Source organism: Thunnus albacares, chromosome 3 (assembly GCF_914725855.1).
Source record: "Thunnus albacares chromosome 3, fThuAlb1.1, whole genome shotgun sequence".
In the NCBI taxonomy this organism is placed as follows: Eukaryota; Metazoa; Chordata; class Actinopteri; order Scombriformes; family Scombridae; genus Thunnus; species Thunnus albacares.
Window position 1 is genome coordinate 38408800 of NC_058108.1, and position 15971 is coordinate 38424770.

At 43.9% G+C, this 15971-nt stretch overlaps 1 protein-coding gene across 7 annotated transcripts in view; it reads right to left on the bottom strand.

The window, feature by feature from the left end:
* Positions 1–15971, bottom strand: part of LOC122975578 (echinoderm microtubule-associated protein-like 6) — a 48473-nt gene that overhangs the window by 16608 nt on the left and 15894 nt on the right. For 4 of the 7 annotated variants that reach the window (XM_044344091.1, XM_044344088.1, XM_044344105.1 and 1 more), the window contains exons 8-29: positions 15053–15190; positions 13704–13960; positions 13139–13348; positions 12697–12864; positions 11813–11919; positions 11634–11734; positions 10316–10502; positions 10131–10236; positions 9263–9356; positions 8765–8865; positions 8179–8381; positions 6606–6923; positions 6206–6347; positions 5953–6105; positions 5740–5871; positions 3841–3929; positions 3394–3561; positions 3094–3295; positions 969–1095; positions 773–851; positions 563–692; positions 370–468 (exon numbers count right to left, since the gene is read on the bottom strand). In XM_044344091.1, coding sequence (XP_044200026.1) covers positions 370–468; positions 563–692; positions 773–851; positions 969–1095; positions 3094–3295; positions 3394–3561; positions 3841–3929; positions 5740–5871; positions 5953–6105; positions 6206–6347; positions 6606–6923; positions 8179–8381; positions 8765–8865; positions 9263–9356; positions 10131–10236; positions 10316–10502; positions 11634–11734; positions 11813–11919; positions 12697–12864; positions 13139–13348; positions 13704–13960; positions 15053–15190 — 3311 coding nt within the window. The remainder of the gene's footprint in view (positions 1–369; positions 469–562; positions 693–772; positions 852–968; positions 1096–3093; positions 3296–3393; positions 3562–3840; positions 3930–5739; positions 5872–5952; positions 6106–6205; positions 6348–6605; positions 6924–8178; positions 8382–8764; positions 8866–9262; positions 9357–10130; positions 10237–10315; positions 10503–11633; positions 11735–11812; positions 11920–12696; positions 12865–13138; positions 13349–13703; positions 13961–15052; positions 15191–15971) is intronic. The other 3 variants (XM_044344131.1, XM_044344121.1, XM_044344114.1) reach the window with 1 other exon arrangement.

Below are 15971 nucleotides of genomic sequence, written 5' to 3' on the forward strand. Positions count from 1 at the left end.
TGAGTGAACAGAGAGCCAACAGGAAGTCAGCTGACTCGGCCGGCAGAAGTCTCTACTGAGCATGCTCACTGCTGTGACGGAGCCAGAAAGGTCCTTCTTGCCCTTCATAACCTCAGAGACTTTAGTAGCAGTTTACCAAAAAAATAAAATAAAATTTACGTCAAGGTTCAAGTTCAAGCTAAAACACATTTAGTCTTATAGTGTGAACTCAGTCAGCAGGTTGGACAGTAAACGAGCTGTTTGTGTTGCTGCACGAGTGTTAGCATGTTAGCATGTTAGCTGTCTGAGCGCACATGAAGAAGAACATGAGAGCAGCAAAGAGTCAAAGTGTTTGACTGTCTGACGATCGCAACGTTCGGCTTCACTCACCGATTTGTCCCGTAGCGATGATGTTTTGGTATTTGGGGTGTTGATTGACAGTCAGACACAGGATGTCGTCCGTGTGTTCCAGGTAGAAACTCTGAGTTCCTGTTGGGACAGGAAACAGGAAGTGTGATGTCAACCACAACAACAACAACAACAACATTTGAAATGAAGAGTTTGGTCCGTGTGTTTTACCAACCGGAGGACAGGCTCTGGATGACCACGGCGGCGGCGGTGTGATAGATGATGTCGGTGCCGTCGTTGAGGTAATGCAGGTTGTTGCGACAGTCAAAGCCTCGATATCCGAACACGTGCTCCAACACGAGCTCCTGAAACACACACAGCTGTTTGAAGACATGCGGCATGTTAGCGGCGGATGCTAACGAGGCGTCTGAAGGCTCACACTGACCTCCACCGCTTTCTTCTTCTTGATGACGTTATTCTTCAGCAGTTTGTCGGGCAGCGGCGCCGCTCGGCTCACAGGAGGTCTGATGACAGAGAACACACACAGTACTGGAAGTAAATGTACTGAGTTACTTTCCAGCGCTGCAGCTTTTAATGTTGTGTGTCAGTCAGTGTAATGATGAAGGTGATGATGAAGGTACCTCTCCTCCACAGGAAGCTCTTTGTGCTGCAGGTGAGGTTTGGTTCCTGACATGTTCCTGATGCTGGCCGAGTAGATCTTGGTGACGTAGTCCACCGCCTTCTCTCGGGCCACGTCGCTGTCGTACCCTGAAAACACAACAACACGACTCAGCGATAAATCCGACGGTCACACTTCTAGTTCAGCTTCAGCATCATTTTGGTGTCGGTGGGTTTCCTGTGGTTGCCATGGTGACACAGCTGCTGCTGTCTGAAAGCGTCTTTATTGACATTTTTCATCTTTCCTCAAGTTTTCATTACAAAACAAATAACCTGATAATAAGGTGCTTTTTGTAGTATTATTAGTTTTATATTGTGGCTTTATTCTTAAAATATTATATCTTTTACTCATAAAATTGGATCTTTACTTTTAATATAATTACTTTTGTAAATTATAAAATCATAAATATTATTCTGATAATATTATGATTTGTGTTGTTTGAAGAAAAACAAGACTTTCAGGACAAATTTAAAACACGTTAAAAAGCCTGAAATGAGTTCAGTCTGTTTACAGTATGAATAAACATGTAACTAAACTAAAATAAACAAACAACAAAGCATGAAGCAGATCGAAAAATGACTCAATATGAAACCATCTCATTGAACTGGCAACTTATAAAAAATAATAAAAGACAAATAAAAACTACAAACATGGAGCCAATCAGCTGCAGTTCCTGAAAAAAAACTGTATTGAAGTGAAGAGGAAAACCTCCTCCAGGATCACAGTCTGAGGGGAAACTTCAGATACAAACAGCTCGGTGAGTCTCAAAGAGTGAAGACCCTCTTGTACCTGTTCTGTTTCTTTCTTTATTATTCCGCCACTTCAACCCTAAATTTGACCCCCTAAACATGCTCAAAAACTCACATAATTTGGCACGCACATCAGATCTGGTGAGAGATTTGATGAAATGTAAAAATTATCCCCCACAATGCCAAAATGTGCTCTCTAGCGCCACCTACGTATGTAATATGGCAGCCACGGTCCGTAGGAACGTCTTAGAGAGATCAAACCAAAACTCAATTATTCGTCTCATCAAGACCTACAAATCATACACTGACACCCCTGACCTAAATCCAACAGGAAGTCCACAATAAGCCCATCAAAGTTTGCGCCAATTTTGGACCTTGAATAAACTCCTCCGAGGGCGTTAATGGTATCGGCTTCAAACTTTAATACATGACTTATCACACTGTGGTGAACAAAAGTTATTAAAAACTTTGTAATAACTCGAACAGTTTGGATTTAATAAGCCCTGAAAGTTGCAGTGCCACATCACCCTTACAATGTAAACCAATGGGGAGGCAATCTATGGGCATGAACTTTGTGTCAAACAGAGGCTTCTGACATCTAAATTATAAGTCTGACCACTTTCAAACCTGTATCAATGGATTCGCCATGAAATTTCCTACTAAAGTGTGATTTTTAATGTAAGATTTGGCCAAAGTCATGGGATTTATGAAGATATTTCACAAGAGGAGTACTCTGAAATCCTTCTCTCCAGCTGAGAGCGAGGGAAGAAAGTGGGGGGGTTGAATGCAGCTCATTTTTGTAGGATGCAGCAGAAAGGTCTATATTTTCCTTTATTAGGGCCCGAGCAGCTAGCTACACACCTGACAGGACACATGTCAATCACACTTTGACCAGGTCATGTGGGTTAAAAGTCTTTACTTTTCTAAAAATAAAACACACAAACTCATCAAGAGTTTTGTTTACTAATTGAAATTCAAGTGAACGGGCCGAAAACATGTCTCACCCTGCAGAAAATTCTCATATAAGTTTGTTGTAAATGCTCCAGTCTGTTTGTAAAGTCAGACCTGTCAGCCCAGGTCTGACAACATCTACATGCTTGTGACAGAAGCCCTTGGACTGCTCCACGCCCCAACGTGAGCAAGGGTGCGAAGGCTCGTTCAACGCTGCCAGCAGATGATTTTCCTTTTTAAACATCTGATCAGGGACAGACAACTCTGGCTCATTTCTTTTCTTTCTGTTGATCGATGAATAAATGAATATAAATGAATATAAATGAGTCGGACGTCCATAAAACCTTTGTGGTTCAGTTTAAATGTTTTTTGTTTGGACTGTTTTACCTCCGTCCTCCTCGGTGTCATCGTCCGACTCCTCGCTGTCCACGGCTTTGCTCTCTTTGTGTCCCGGCGGCTCTCTGGTCCAGATCATCAGCGCCGTGTCGGCTCCGCCCACTGACAGCAGCATGGAGTCGTCATTGGACCAACGCACGTTGGTCACGTTGGTGCTGTGACCCACGTACTTCTTAAACTTTGCAAACTGGCCCTGAAGTCAGAGTGTGTCGCACAGAGGAGGCAAAATGAGAACAACATGTGATCTGCGAGTCGTTTGGCTGAGATGACTCAGAGCTGACAGTGTCTCACCCTGGACGGGAAGCTGAACAGTTTGAGGAAACCGAAGTCGTCTCCGGTGGCGAGCAGTTTGCGGTCTTTGGTGAGCGAGGTGGCGTGGACAAAGCTGAGCGTCGGCCATATTCCCTCGCAGGTCGGACCCAGAACTGACGTCCAGCTCGCCCAGTCGAGCTTCTCAAACTGGAAACATACAGAAACGTGTTGATAGAAACGTGTTGATAGAAACGTGTTGATAGAAACGTGTTGACAGAAACGTGTTGACAGAAACGTGTTGACAGAAACGTGTTGACAGAAACGTGTTGATAGAAACGTGTTGATAGAAACGTGTTGATAGAAACGTGTTGATAGAAACGTGTTGATAGAAACGTGTTGATAGAAACGTGTTGATAGAAACGTGTTGACAGAAACGTGTTGACAGAAACGTGTTGACAGAAACAGAAATGAGTCAAACAGACTGACCTCGGCCACACTGATGTTCTGTTTGCGTCCTCGTGGAGCCTCGAAGAACAGCTGCTCTTTGGCTCCCGTGTTCACCTGCAGAAGTTTACCTGTCGACAAAAACATCAGGAAACTTCGACTGAAGATTCATTAACAGTCACTTGACTGAGACTCTGAGGAGTTTAACGGTTTGTGGTTTTATGTGTTGACTGAGATGTAACCTCCTCCAGAGACTGAAATGTTCATCACAACACAAACTGTTGGAGGAAAAATGGAGAAAAAAAAACTTGGAAAAAACTGGACTTTGAGCTAAATGCTAACAAAAAAGAACAGCTAACAGCATGTGGTGTAACATTTTGGGCGGCTGTAGCTCAGGAGGTAAAGCAGGTCGTCCACCAATCAGAAGATCAGCAGTTCTATTCCCGGCTCCTCCAGTCCGCATGTTGAAGTGTCCTTGGGCAAGATACTGAACCCCATGATGGCTGCACCATCAGTGTGTGAAAGTGACTCGTAGTGTAAAAGCACTTTCAGTGGTCGGAAGACTAGAACGGTGCTATACAATTACAATCCATGTTAAGTAATATCTGACATGTTATCTTGCTAATATGTTGGCATTTTAACAAGCTGTGCATTTATTATAAGACCAGTGTGTTAGCTTGTTAAGATGGAAAGACACAGATTTAGCATGTTAGCATGCTAATATTATAATGTATGTTTAATACATAATGTTAAGTATGTTACCGCTACCATTTTGCTTGCTTGGATTAAACTACAGTTTAAAACTGAACTGAACTGTTTGTTGCTGGTTTCGGTGATGAGTATCTCGCTGCTGCATTTAGCTCCGCTGTTTTGTTTGTATTGTTATTGATCTGAAGGGTTTGACTAGACTGGGACTGTTAAGCATTGCTATTATTTGTAAGATGTGACTCACTGATAATTACACCCGCTACACATGTCTAACTAACTTGTTAGATTACCAACAAGCTAATCCTAACATGATATTCTAACATTTAACATTTGGCATTTTAGCTTGCCAAGTTTAGCATTTACATTCAGCTGGTTAGCTTGTTAGCTTGCTGTCATGCTAATCTTAACATTCAAACTCAGCATGATAGCATGACTGGCTATTGCTGCGTTTATGATATATTTGAATTATTGTAATTGTGAGATTCTGACTTGTAAATAACACTCAAACCAACTGAGTCAGAAAACTCTAAAAACTCTGATATATCCAACTTCATAATAAACTGCTGATGGCGCTATATGAGGCGTCAAAGGATCAAAACATTTTTAGGATTCATCCTTTGTGGATCGTGAACATCTGAACGGCCTGTACAGCTAACAGTTAGCCTATGCAGCCAACAGTTAGCCTGTGCAGCTAACAGTTAGCCTGTGCAGCTAACAGTTAGCCTATGCAGCCAACAGTTAGCCTGTGCAGCTAACAGTTAGCCTGTGCAGCTAACAGTTAGCCTGTGCAGCCAACAGTTAGCCTGTGCAGCTAACAGTTAGCCTGTGCAGCTAACAGTTAGCCTGTGCAGCCAACAGTTAGCCTGTGCAGCTAACAGTTAGCCTGTGCAGCTAACAGTTAGCCTGTGCAGCTAACAGTTAGCCTATGCAGCCAACAGTTAGCCTGTGCAGCTAACAGTTAGCCTATGCAGCCAACAGTTAGCCTGTGCAGCCAACAGTTAGCCTGTGAAGCTAACAGTTAGCCTGTGCAGCCAACAGTTAGCCTATGCAGCCAACAGTTAGCCTGTACAGCTAACAGTTAGCCTATGCAGCCAACAGTTAGCCTGTGCAGCTAACAGTTAGCCTATGCAGCCAACAGTTAGCCTGTGCAGCCAACAGTTAGCCTGTGCAGCTAACAGTTAGCCTGTGCAGCTAACAGTTAGCATAGCAGCAGGTGCAGGTGGGCGTGGTCACCTCGGGCGTCCCAGTCGATGTGCGTGATGTAGCTGCCGGCTCCTTTACAGATGCCGACTCTCTTGCTGGTCAGGACGTTGTAGATGTCCACGAAGGAATCATGGGACGCCACGGCCAGGTACTTCCCTGCGTCTGCAACACACAGAGCACCATGACCAATCACCCTCCTCCTATGTCATACCTGTGTCACACCTGTGTGGTGCGTTCAGGTACCTTGGGAGAAGCGGATGTCGGAGATGAGCTCCCGTCGGTGGTGGAAGGTCACCATGTCCTCCAGCGTGTCGGCGTTCACCACCAGGAAGCTGCCATCGTTCAGACCAACCGCCAGAGCTTTACCGTCAGGAGAGAAGGAGCAGCAGCGGCCACCTGACGCAGGTAACACACACACACACATACAGGTGAATCTTATGGTAAATATAATAACAGGTAAATATTATGGGATGTTATTTTATTTTCTCCTCCTCACCTTTCTTGAGTTTCCGCACGGCGACCATGCGGTGATTGGCTGAAAGCTCCCAGATCCTCAGGGTTTTGTCGTCGCTGACGGTGGCGCAGACAGGAAGCAGAGGGTGAGCCGCCAAACCCCAAACTTCCCCCTCCATGTGACCCTGAACGCAACACACAGCGGTTATCATTCATCTCCAGAAACAAACTCAAACTCAACCTTTCAGACTGTCAGATCTCAGTATTTTCCTTTGCTTACAATTTTTCCCAATTCCTGCAATTTTCATGCAAAAGAGACATAAAACATTGCAAATTGTATCGCAATTTTTGAGAAAAGCCGCTGCAACATCAAAAAGGTTTTGGCCTCAAACAAAAGACCCTGTGAAATCCTGGAGGGAGGGAGTAACACTCCTCTGTCTGACCTGAACCAGCAGCGTCATCGGTCCGCTCTTGTCGATCTCCAGGATTTCTCCGTTCTTGGTCCCCAGCAGGATGTGACCGTGACCCAGAGTGATGGCTCTGATGGACGGGTTGTCCTCCAGCAGCAGCCCTGATTTATAAACAGCTGAGTTCAGATGCTTTAACATTAAACGTGAAGAAATAAAAAGTGAGATCAGGTGTGTGATACCTTTGGACGACGGGGACAGAGCGGCTCTCTTGATGGCGTAGGTCTTCAGACATCTTTCAAACATGTCGTCCCAGAGCTCCACGATGCCGTCCTTCCCCCCCGTCACAAAACCCTGGACAGCAAACGCAGCACGAGATCCAGAAAACAAAAGACATGTTCGAACCAAATGCAGGAGACAGCAGGAACCAGAACCAGAACGGAACAGAGGAGCCAACAAAGACTGAACTAAACAACAGGACTTAAATATGGATGATGGATGGATGGATGGATGATAGATAGATGGATAGATGGATGGATGGATGGATGGATGGATGGATGGATGGATAGATGGATGGATAGATGGATGGATAGATGGATGGATGGATGGATGGATGGATGATGGATGGTTGAATGGATGGATGATAGATAGATGGATAGATGGATGGATGGATGGATGGATGGATGGATGGATGGATAGATGGATGGATAGATGGATGGATGGATGGATGGATGGATGATGGATGGATGATGGATGGATGGATAGATGGATGGATGATGGATGGATGATGGATGGATGGATGATAGATGGATGGATGGATGGATGGATGATGGATGGATGGATGATGGGTGGATAGATGGATGGATGGATGGATGGATGGATGGATGGATGGATAGATGGATGGATAGATGGATGGATGGATGGATGGATGGATGGATGGATAGATGGATGATGGATGGATGATGGATGGATGGATAGATGGATGGATGGATGGATGGATGGATGGATGGATAGATGGATGATGGATGGATGATGGATGGATGGATGATAGATGGATGGATGGATGGATGGATGATGGATGGATGGATGATGGGTGGATAGATGGATGGATGGATGGATGGATGATGGATGATAGATAGATGGATGGATGGATGGATGGATGATAGATGGATGGATGATAGATGGATGGATGGATGGATGATGGATGGATGGATGATGGATGGATAGATGGATGGATGGATGGATGGATGGATGGATGGATAGATGGATGATGGATGGATGATGGATGGATGGATGATAGATGGATGGATGGATGGATGGATGATGGGTGGATAGATGGATGGATGGATGGATGGATGGATGATGGATGATAGATAGATGGATGGATGGATGGATGGATGATAGATGGATGGATGGATGGATGGATGATGGGTGGATAGATGGATGGATGGATGGATGGATGATGGGTGGATAGATGGATGGATGGATGGATGGATGATGGATGATAGATAGATGGATGGATGGATGGATGGATGATAGATGGATGGATGGATGGATGGATGGATAGATGGATGATGAATGGATCCCTCTGACTGGGTCCAGGTCTTACCTTGTCCAGAGAGCACATGGCGAACACGGGGCCGTCATGAGCTTTGATGGTCTTGATGAGCGTCGTGTCTCTCCAGATGTAAACGTCTCCGTTTGTGGCTCCAGAGAAGACCAGGTCCTCTGACCGACCGTAACACGCCGACATCATCGTCTCCTGCTTCCCTAGGTTCCCAAAAATCCCACGTTTGAACGTCAGACCGCCACCTGGTGGAGGAGGATGGACATGTCCAGATGATTCATTTAGAAGAACGATTACAACAAAACATAACGAATGTAGAGAACACTTTGACTTTAGTGAGATAAGTCACATTTTTTGCTTTTTGTTACAGTGAAAAGTTATTTTGAGATCTTCACAATAATGAAGTCTGGTTGTTTTGAAATCATAAAATAACTGGTTATTGTAATATTTTGTGTTATCACTTCTTGGCATAATTAATTTGGTTTTAAAGTTTTAAGGATTTAGTGTAATTCAGATGATATGTACTTTGCAAGCATTTTCTCATGATCACAAGAAAATAATCATAGAAATGTTCTCTGTGGCTTTCTCAACTTCTAAACATCACTAATAGTGTTTCAGTTGTTTCTACCTGAATGTTGCCAGAACTTGATGTGCTTCATCCCCACAGTCACCAGTTTGTCCATCCTGAACGGATTACTCTTCACCACAAAGATTTTGTCTTTATGACCCCTGAAGGACGAAGCAGCGAGTTTCAGTCACTGAAGTTAAAGGATGAGTATCTCATCATTAAATCACATGTTCAGATTAGGGATGTCAATGGTTAATCAGTTAAACAACCTATTTTTGAGTCTATAGGTTAATTTGCATACTAGAGTTGGGTACTGAACTCATTACTTCACGTTATTCATGCCCCGACATAACTTTTAAAAACACACATTTAACCGACCGAAGCATCTCACATGGAGGCTCCGACACCTACAGGAGCACCAACCCGCAGAAACAAAGAGATGTGGCAGAAGGACAGACAACAGACAACAAAGGTCTGTATTTTTTTCTAATAGGAAACACATTATAACTGGAAGAACTGGTCGACAGGTGAGTCATTAAACAGATAGTTGTCAGGTACCTGGCCTTGGCCAGTCTTTCTCCTTTCTTCCAGTCCCAGATGACGATGGAGTGAAATTCATCGATTCCCACAGAGACCAAACTCTTCCCATCCGCTGAGGCAAAGAGACAGCAGAGGCTGCGTTACAAAACTGTTTCCATATTTATTGTTCCTCTGAACGTTTTATGAAAGTCTGCTGACAACAAATCAAACTGAAACGTTTTAGTCCTCAGAGGAACATGTTAGCTTTTCTATAGCTAATGTCTTTATATGAAGTCAATCCAGACAGAGTCAGGAGGACGATGGTGATGATTACGGGATAACAAATGGTGATTAAGGGATTGTTGATTCCTAATTCTCTTAGACTGATGATTTATGAAACTACAGGTGGTGATGTGGGGATACCAAATGGTGATGCATGTATCAAAGGCCGTGGTTTAGGGGTACCAAATTATAACTTAGTGTTAGCAGGGGGTGAATGTGGGTTTACAGATGATGTATTTAGGGATAACAAATGGAAAGTCCTGACCCTTTTAGCCTGCTGATTTATGAAACTACAGGTTGTGATTTAAGGATGACAGGTGGTGGCATGGGGATACCAAATAATGACATGGGGGATAAAAACAAAGGGTAAACAAATAGTGAAATGGGGATAACAAATGGTGACATGGTGATAACACATAGTGAGTACTGATAACAAATGGTGACATAAGGATAAGAAATGGTGACATGGGGGTAATAAATGTGAGTAGAGGTAACAAATGGTGACATAAGGATAACAAATGGTGACATAAGGATAAGAAATGGTGACATGGGGGTAATAAATGTGAGTAGAGGTAACAAATGGTGTCTCAGGGATACCAAATGGTGAGCAGTGCGGTGAGCGTACCTGTGAACTCCAGGGCGCACACCCCTCTGCTGTGGTGTCCTTTGAGTAGCGACAGACACTTCAGAGTCTGGATGTCCCAGACGTGGATGGCCGGGTCTCTGCCCACCTGAACACACAGACAGCCAGTCAGAAACACTTCCTTCAGCCTGACAGTAACCTGCTGCACTCCGATTGGCCGGCCATACCTGCCCGGAGGCCACGTAGTCTTTGAGCGGGTGGACGGTGAGGCTGAGGATGTCGTCGTCGTGGCCGAGGTAGAACCTCTGGCTGTGCTGCAGCCGGTTGTAGACGACGGCAACGGCGGCCACGTGGTACAGCACTTCCCCCGCCTGGCTGTAGAACAGGTTGTTACGGCAGTCGAAGCCCCGGTAACTGCGGGAAACAGGTAACTTCACTACAGGTTTACATCATTATCAATGAACTGACTGATTATTTTCTTGATCAATCAATTTACTGAGAAAGAGTAATTTATTGAAAATAAAAAATTGCTGCCAAATTCACTTTCTATTAATTGACCAGTTAATTTCACATCAGATATTCAAGCATCATATTAAAAAACACAGAATTTAATTGTTTTAAATAGTCAAGTTTTATCCTTTAATGTCCTCTTAGATCCTGCTTTCTTGTGTTAGATGTGATTGTTGTAAATGAATCATGTGTGTTTTTATGTCAGGTCTACCATGTTAAAGATATAGTATATCACTAAAGACTTCCTGGTTAATTAAAGGTTAAATTTAAGAATGAATCTGACCTCCAATCAATGGTCAGAAATACAGGTTTCTGAAAATTAGGTGGAACCGGTTCAGTTCATTTATCACATTGAATTTGTGTGATTTAAATATTTTAAGATACATTTTAATTCAAAACAACAAACAAACATCTGCATGTCTTGTTAAATCGTACAGTAAAAGTTAATCCACAACTTCCAGCCAATCAGAATTAAGAGTATTCAGCAGCCATGATTTAAAACTCTTAATTCTAAGGCACCATAAACTTTTCTGCCCACACAGTGCAGCACTTTATCTTATCTTATTCCTGTTCTCATTATGGCACACTCAATTGTATTTTGTTTGTTTCTATACTTTGGTGAAAGGTAATTCTTCTTTTCAAGGAATAAAGATCTAAACTGAACAGAACTTAATGTTCTTTGTGTAAAACTGGAAAGTTAGATCACAGTAGCCTGAGGCGTAACGCTCTGATATTGTAGAAACAGTTTCTCTCTGTTCTTTTGGATAAAAAAAGAGAATCTCTGTTTAGTTCTGATACATCTGGAAGAAGATTTGATATCAGAGATGCAGTCTTCACAGGTGTAAACAGGCTCAACAGTTACATAGAGCGGGGTGTCATCTGCATAGCTGAACATTAATATTGTTCTAACAGGTAACATTTTATGTAAAAATTAAAACTGCATTATACATATACGCAGAGAAACTCTTGTAGTTATAGACTTTCTGCAGCCTGTTTGTTCCCAGCTGTGAAAGTTTAACTGATTGTTTGTTTTACCCGTGAACAAACTGCAGCCGGAGTCCTTCCTCCGGAGCTTTCTGCCTCTTCAGGGAACCAATCAGCTTCTTCCTCAGCTGAGGCAGGTCCTCCTTGTACACCTGCAGACAGAGACAGGTAAGTCAGACAGACAAAGAGACAGGTAATATACATCATGTGACTGTTTGTTTCCTGGTCACCTGACGTTCATAGCTGGTCTGAGCTTCCTGTTCGATGTCTGAGTCGAGCTCTGGGACGTCCGACACGTCAGAGTCCGACTCTCCGCTGTTGGAGTCGGCGTACCCCTCTGAGGACACCAACCGGAAAACAACTTTATTGACAACATGATATTTTCAAAATTGTATCTTTATAGGAAATCAGATAATGGATATTTATCTACATGGAAAACTGCGGCCCTCTATAGACCCTAATGGATCAAATATCCCAGATAACAGATGAATAGTTTGATTTTGGCAGGTGAACTTTGGGCTAAATATGACACACCAGCAACCAGCCACAGATGATTTCAGGTTATATGGTGACTAAGGGATAGCAAATTAATGATTTTGGGAAAACAAATGCTGGTTTCAGGGTTACAATTGGTGTGCAGTGTGCTTGTGATGATTTAATTACCATCCTAAATTTAATTGTAGGTTTTGGTTCACAGATAGCGGTTCAGTTATAACAAACAGCGATGAAGAGTTTACAGATGAAGAGTCAGATGTTGACTGGGGTTTTACAGATGTAATAAATGGTATCTAATGCTAACAAAGTGTGATTACTGATGATTTGTTTAAAGATGGTGATTGAGGGATGACAAATTAAAGATTGCAAATTGGTTTAGTGATAATGGTGAATTAGGGATCCATATATAGTAATTTACAGATGGAAATTAAGGATAATCTATGATAACACAGGTTAAGCCAATTCAGTTTTAAAAATCACAAATTTGCCTCAAAGGGTTCAACCATCTGTACAGCATCATGATGTGTTCACTGGTGGTGATTTAAGGTACAGATAAAAATTTACAACAATTAACAAATGGTAATGTAGTGTTAACTTTAGTGGTAAACTGTGGCGTTACCTTGGAGGAGGGGCTCCAGGACACCGTTCATGACGCCTTCAGGCAGGAACCTCCACTGGAAGACGGCGTGGTCGGCGCCACCAGTGCTGACGACCCACTGGAGGTCATTGGACCAGCGAACGTTTGTCACATGGGCAGAGTGACCGATGTACTTCTTGAATTTGGCTCCTGTTTGAACAAAGAGACGCAGAAAGAAACACTGAGGAGTTCATGATGCTGTTAGAAAAATAACTCATGACTTGTCTGGGAACTTTCAACATTTGTAAGCAAACAAGTAAAACTCAAAGGTTACAGGTTGCCTCCATCGTTCCTGGTCTAACTGGAAGTACTCTTGTAAAGCCAAATTTAGACCCTGGTTTCTTTGGTCAAACACAGGTAAAGTTCCTGAGTTACTAAAAAGGTTCCTGTAGTGGAACAGAGCTCTACTGTTTGTCAGACTGACCTTTCTTGAGGCAGGGGAACCTGAAGAGTTTGACAAGGCCGAGGTCGTCGCCGGTCACCAGCACGGCGCTGCTGTAGTTGGCATCCACAGAGTTCACGTTGGTGATGGTGGAGTATTTGGGCCAGATGCCGTTGACCTCTGGCCCGATGACGCCCGTCCACTTCATCCAGTGGATCCCTTTCGCCTCCTCTTTAGGCACCAGCTTCCCTGCTACAGGAGACAGGAGGAGGTCAAAGGTCAGGAGGTCAGAGAGATCAAGAAAACAAGACAACAATTTATCCAGATTATCTAAACCACAAAAGATGAAATAGGAAGGGGGTCTGTAAACCGTGATGTCCCAAGTCAGCCGAGTTACAGTTAAAAGCCTTGAGACCAAGTGAAGTCATGAGTTGTTGATCTTTTGTGATTCTGAAGTCTTTGAAACATGTGAAACATTCAGCATGTGCAGCTGTATATCTGTATGTTAAAGCCTGTATTACGTCAGTCCATCCGGGACATTGATGACAAATTAAACAGTGTAAACAAAGTGAGTTTCAGAGCTTTGAGGTCTCATGGCGTCTGATACCTGGCATCCTGTAGAAGAGCCGCTCTCCGGCGCCGTCGTTAGTCTGCAGGAAGCGGCTGTCCACCGACCAGTCCAGGTGTGTGATAAAGGAGGCGGAGCGGCAGCACTCGCCCACCTTCTTGTAGCGCTGGGCCACGGCGTAGACGTCCACCAGCCCGTCATTTGATCCCACCGCCAGGAAGGAGCCATCCGGAGAAAACTTCAGCTCATGGATCACCTCCTTCCTGTCCTTGATGTGCACGACCTCCGTCATGTCCCTGAAGAACATACTCTGTTACTTCATGTTCCTCAGCAAATTAAATGTTACTCTAAAGTTACTCAAACGTTATTTTCACCAAGGTTCAAATGTTGATATTCCAACCAGGAGAACTGATCTCAGGTCTCAAACTATGTCAACGCCGTGGCATCCAATCTGAGGCTCCATCCTTGGTCCTCTTTTTACATTTACATGCTTCTATTAGGCCAAATTATCAGTAACTATCTTAATTATGCTGTGTGACTACAGTCCAAACCATTATCTCTAGAAATGGATGGACGAGCTTGAAAAACTGTCTTCTGGACGACAGTCTGAGAGTCAGCGCTCATCTTGACTTCACTTTAAAAACTAAAAACCAGGTCATCAGTTTTGGTCCAATCATGGACTCGGAGTTAAACTTCACATCAAATCAGCAACAAAATCTGCAAACTATCATTTTAAAAACTGCAAGAATCTGATTCTTGTCCAGCAAGAGATTCCTACTCACTTTTGTTTATTCCTTAATTTTATTCAGTGTTTTTGCTTCTCCAACAGAGATGAACATGACTGTATTTAGCTCTCAGTTAGCATGTTATTTGTGCCATGCATACATGGGTAACTTGCCAGACATTTTTTGTAAAACACTTGCAGATTCTATACTGATTGGAAACTCTTTGAATTTATTTTGACAGAATGCTGCTGCTGCTAACAAAGACCAAGAAAACTAAACATGTCACAGCAACTCTCAGGTCTCACCGGCTTGCAGTGTGTCAGAGAATAAAGGTTAAATAACTGCTGATGCTTTATAAATATCTCGGTGTATCAGGACCAGAATACAAGTTGGACTTCCTCTCAGGTCCTTGGGTAAGGGTCTGCTAACTGTTTAAATACTTGTGCTGACTCTGATCAGCAGTCGAGCTAAAAATGTTGAGAAAGCTCATTAGTTCATTAAAATCTAAATGATCTAAAAGGTTCATCTTCTGGTAGCAGGAGTGAGACTGGTAGGTGTCAAGATGTCTCACTCCGGACTAAAGTTCTGGATTAATAAACAATTCGACTGCTTGTTGGTAAAATTCCTGATGTCGGACATGTTGTGAGAAGAGTCAAAGGTCACCTGACTCGCAGCACGGTGAAGGATCCGTCCTTCATGCCCAGAGCGAGCTGAGAACCATCGTTGTTGAAGGAAACACTTCGAACTGATTCCTCCATGTTACAGCGAGCCAGCAGAGTGTGGTCAGGAAGACTCCACAGCCTGAGAGACAGACAGGTGAGACGCAGACAGGTGAGAGACAGACAGGTGAGAGACAGACAGGTGAGAGACAGACAGGTGAGACACAGACAGGTGAGAGACAGTCAGGTGAGAGACACAGACAGGTGAGAGACAGACAGGTGAGACACAGACAGGTGAGAGACAGACAGGTGAGACACAGACAGGTGAGAGACAGTCAGGTGAGAGACAGACAGGTGAGAGACACACAGGTGAGAGACAGACAGGTGAGACACAGACAGGTGAGAGACAGACAGGTGAGAGACAGACAGGTGAGACACAGACAGGTGAGAGACAGACAGGTGAGACAGACAGGTGAGACACAGACAGGTGAGAGACAGACAGGTGAGAGACAGACAGGTGAGACACAGACAGGTGAGAGACAGACAGGTGAGACAGACAGGTGAGAGACAGACAGGTGAGAGACAGACAGGTGAGACAGACAGGTGAGAGACAGACAGGTGAGACAGACAGGTGAGACACAGACAGGTGAGAGACAGACAGGTGAGACACAGACAGGTGAGAGACAGACAGGTGAGAGACAGACAGGTGAGACACAGACAGGTGAGACACAGACAGGTGAGAGACAGACAGGTGAGACACAGACAGGTGAGAGACAGACAGGTGAGAGACAGACAGGTGAGAGACAGACAGGTGAGACAGACAGGTGAGAGACAGACAGGTGAGACACAGACAGGTGAGAGACAGACAGGTGAGACACAGACAGGTGAGACAGACAGGTGAGGAACAGACAGGTGAGACACAG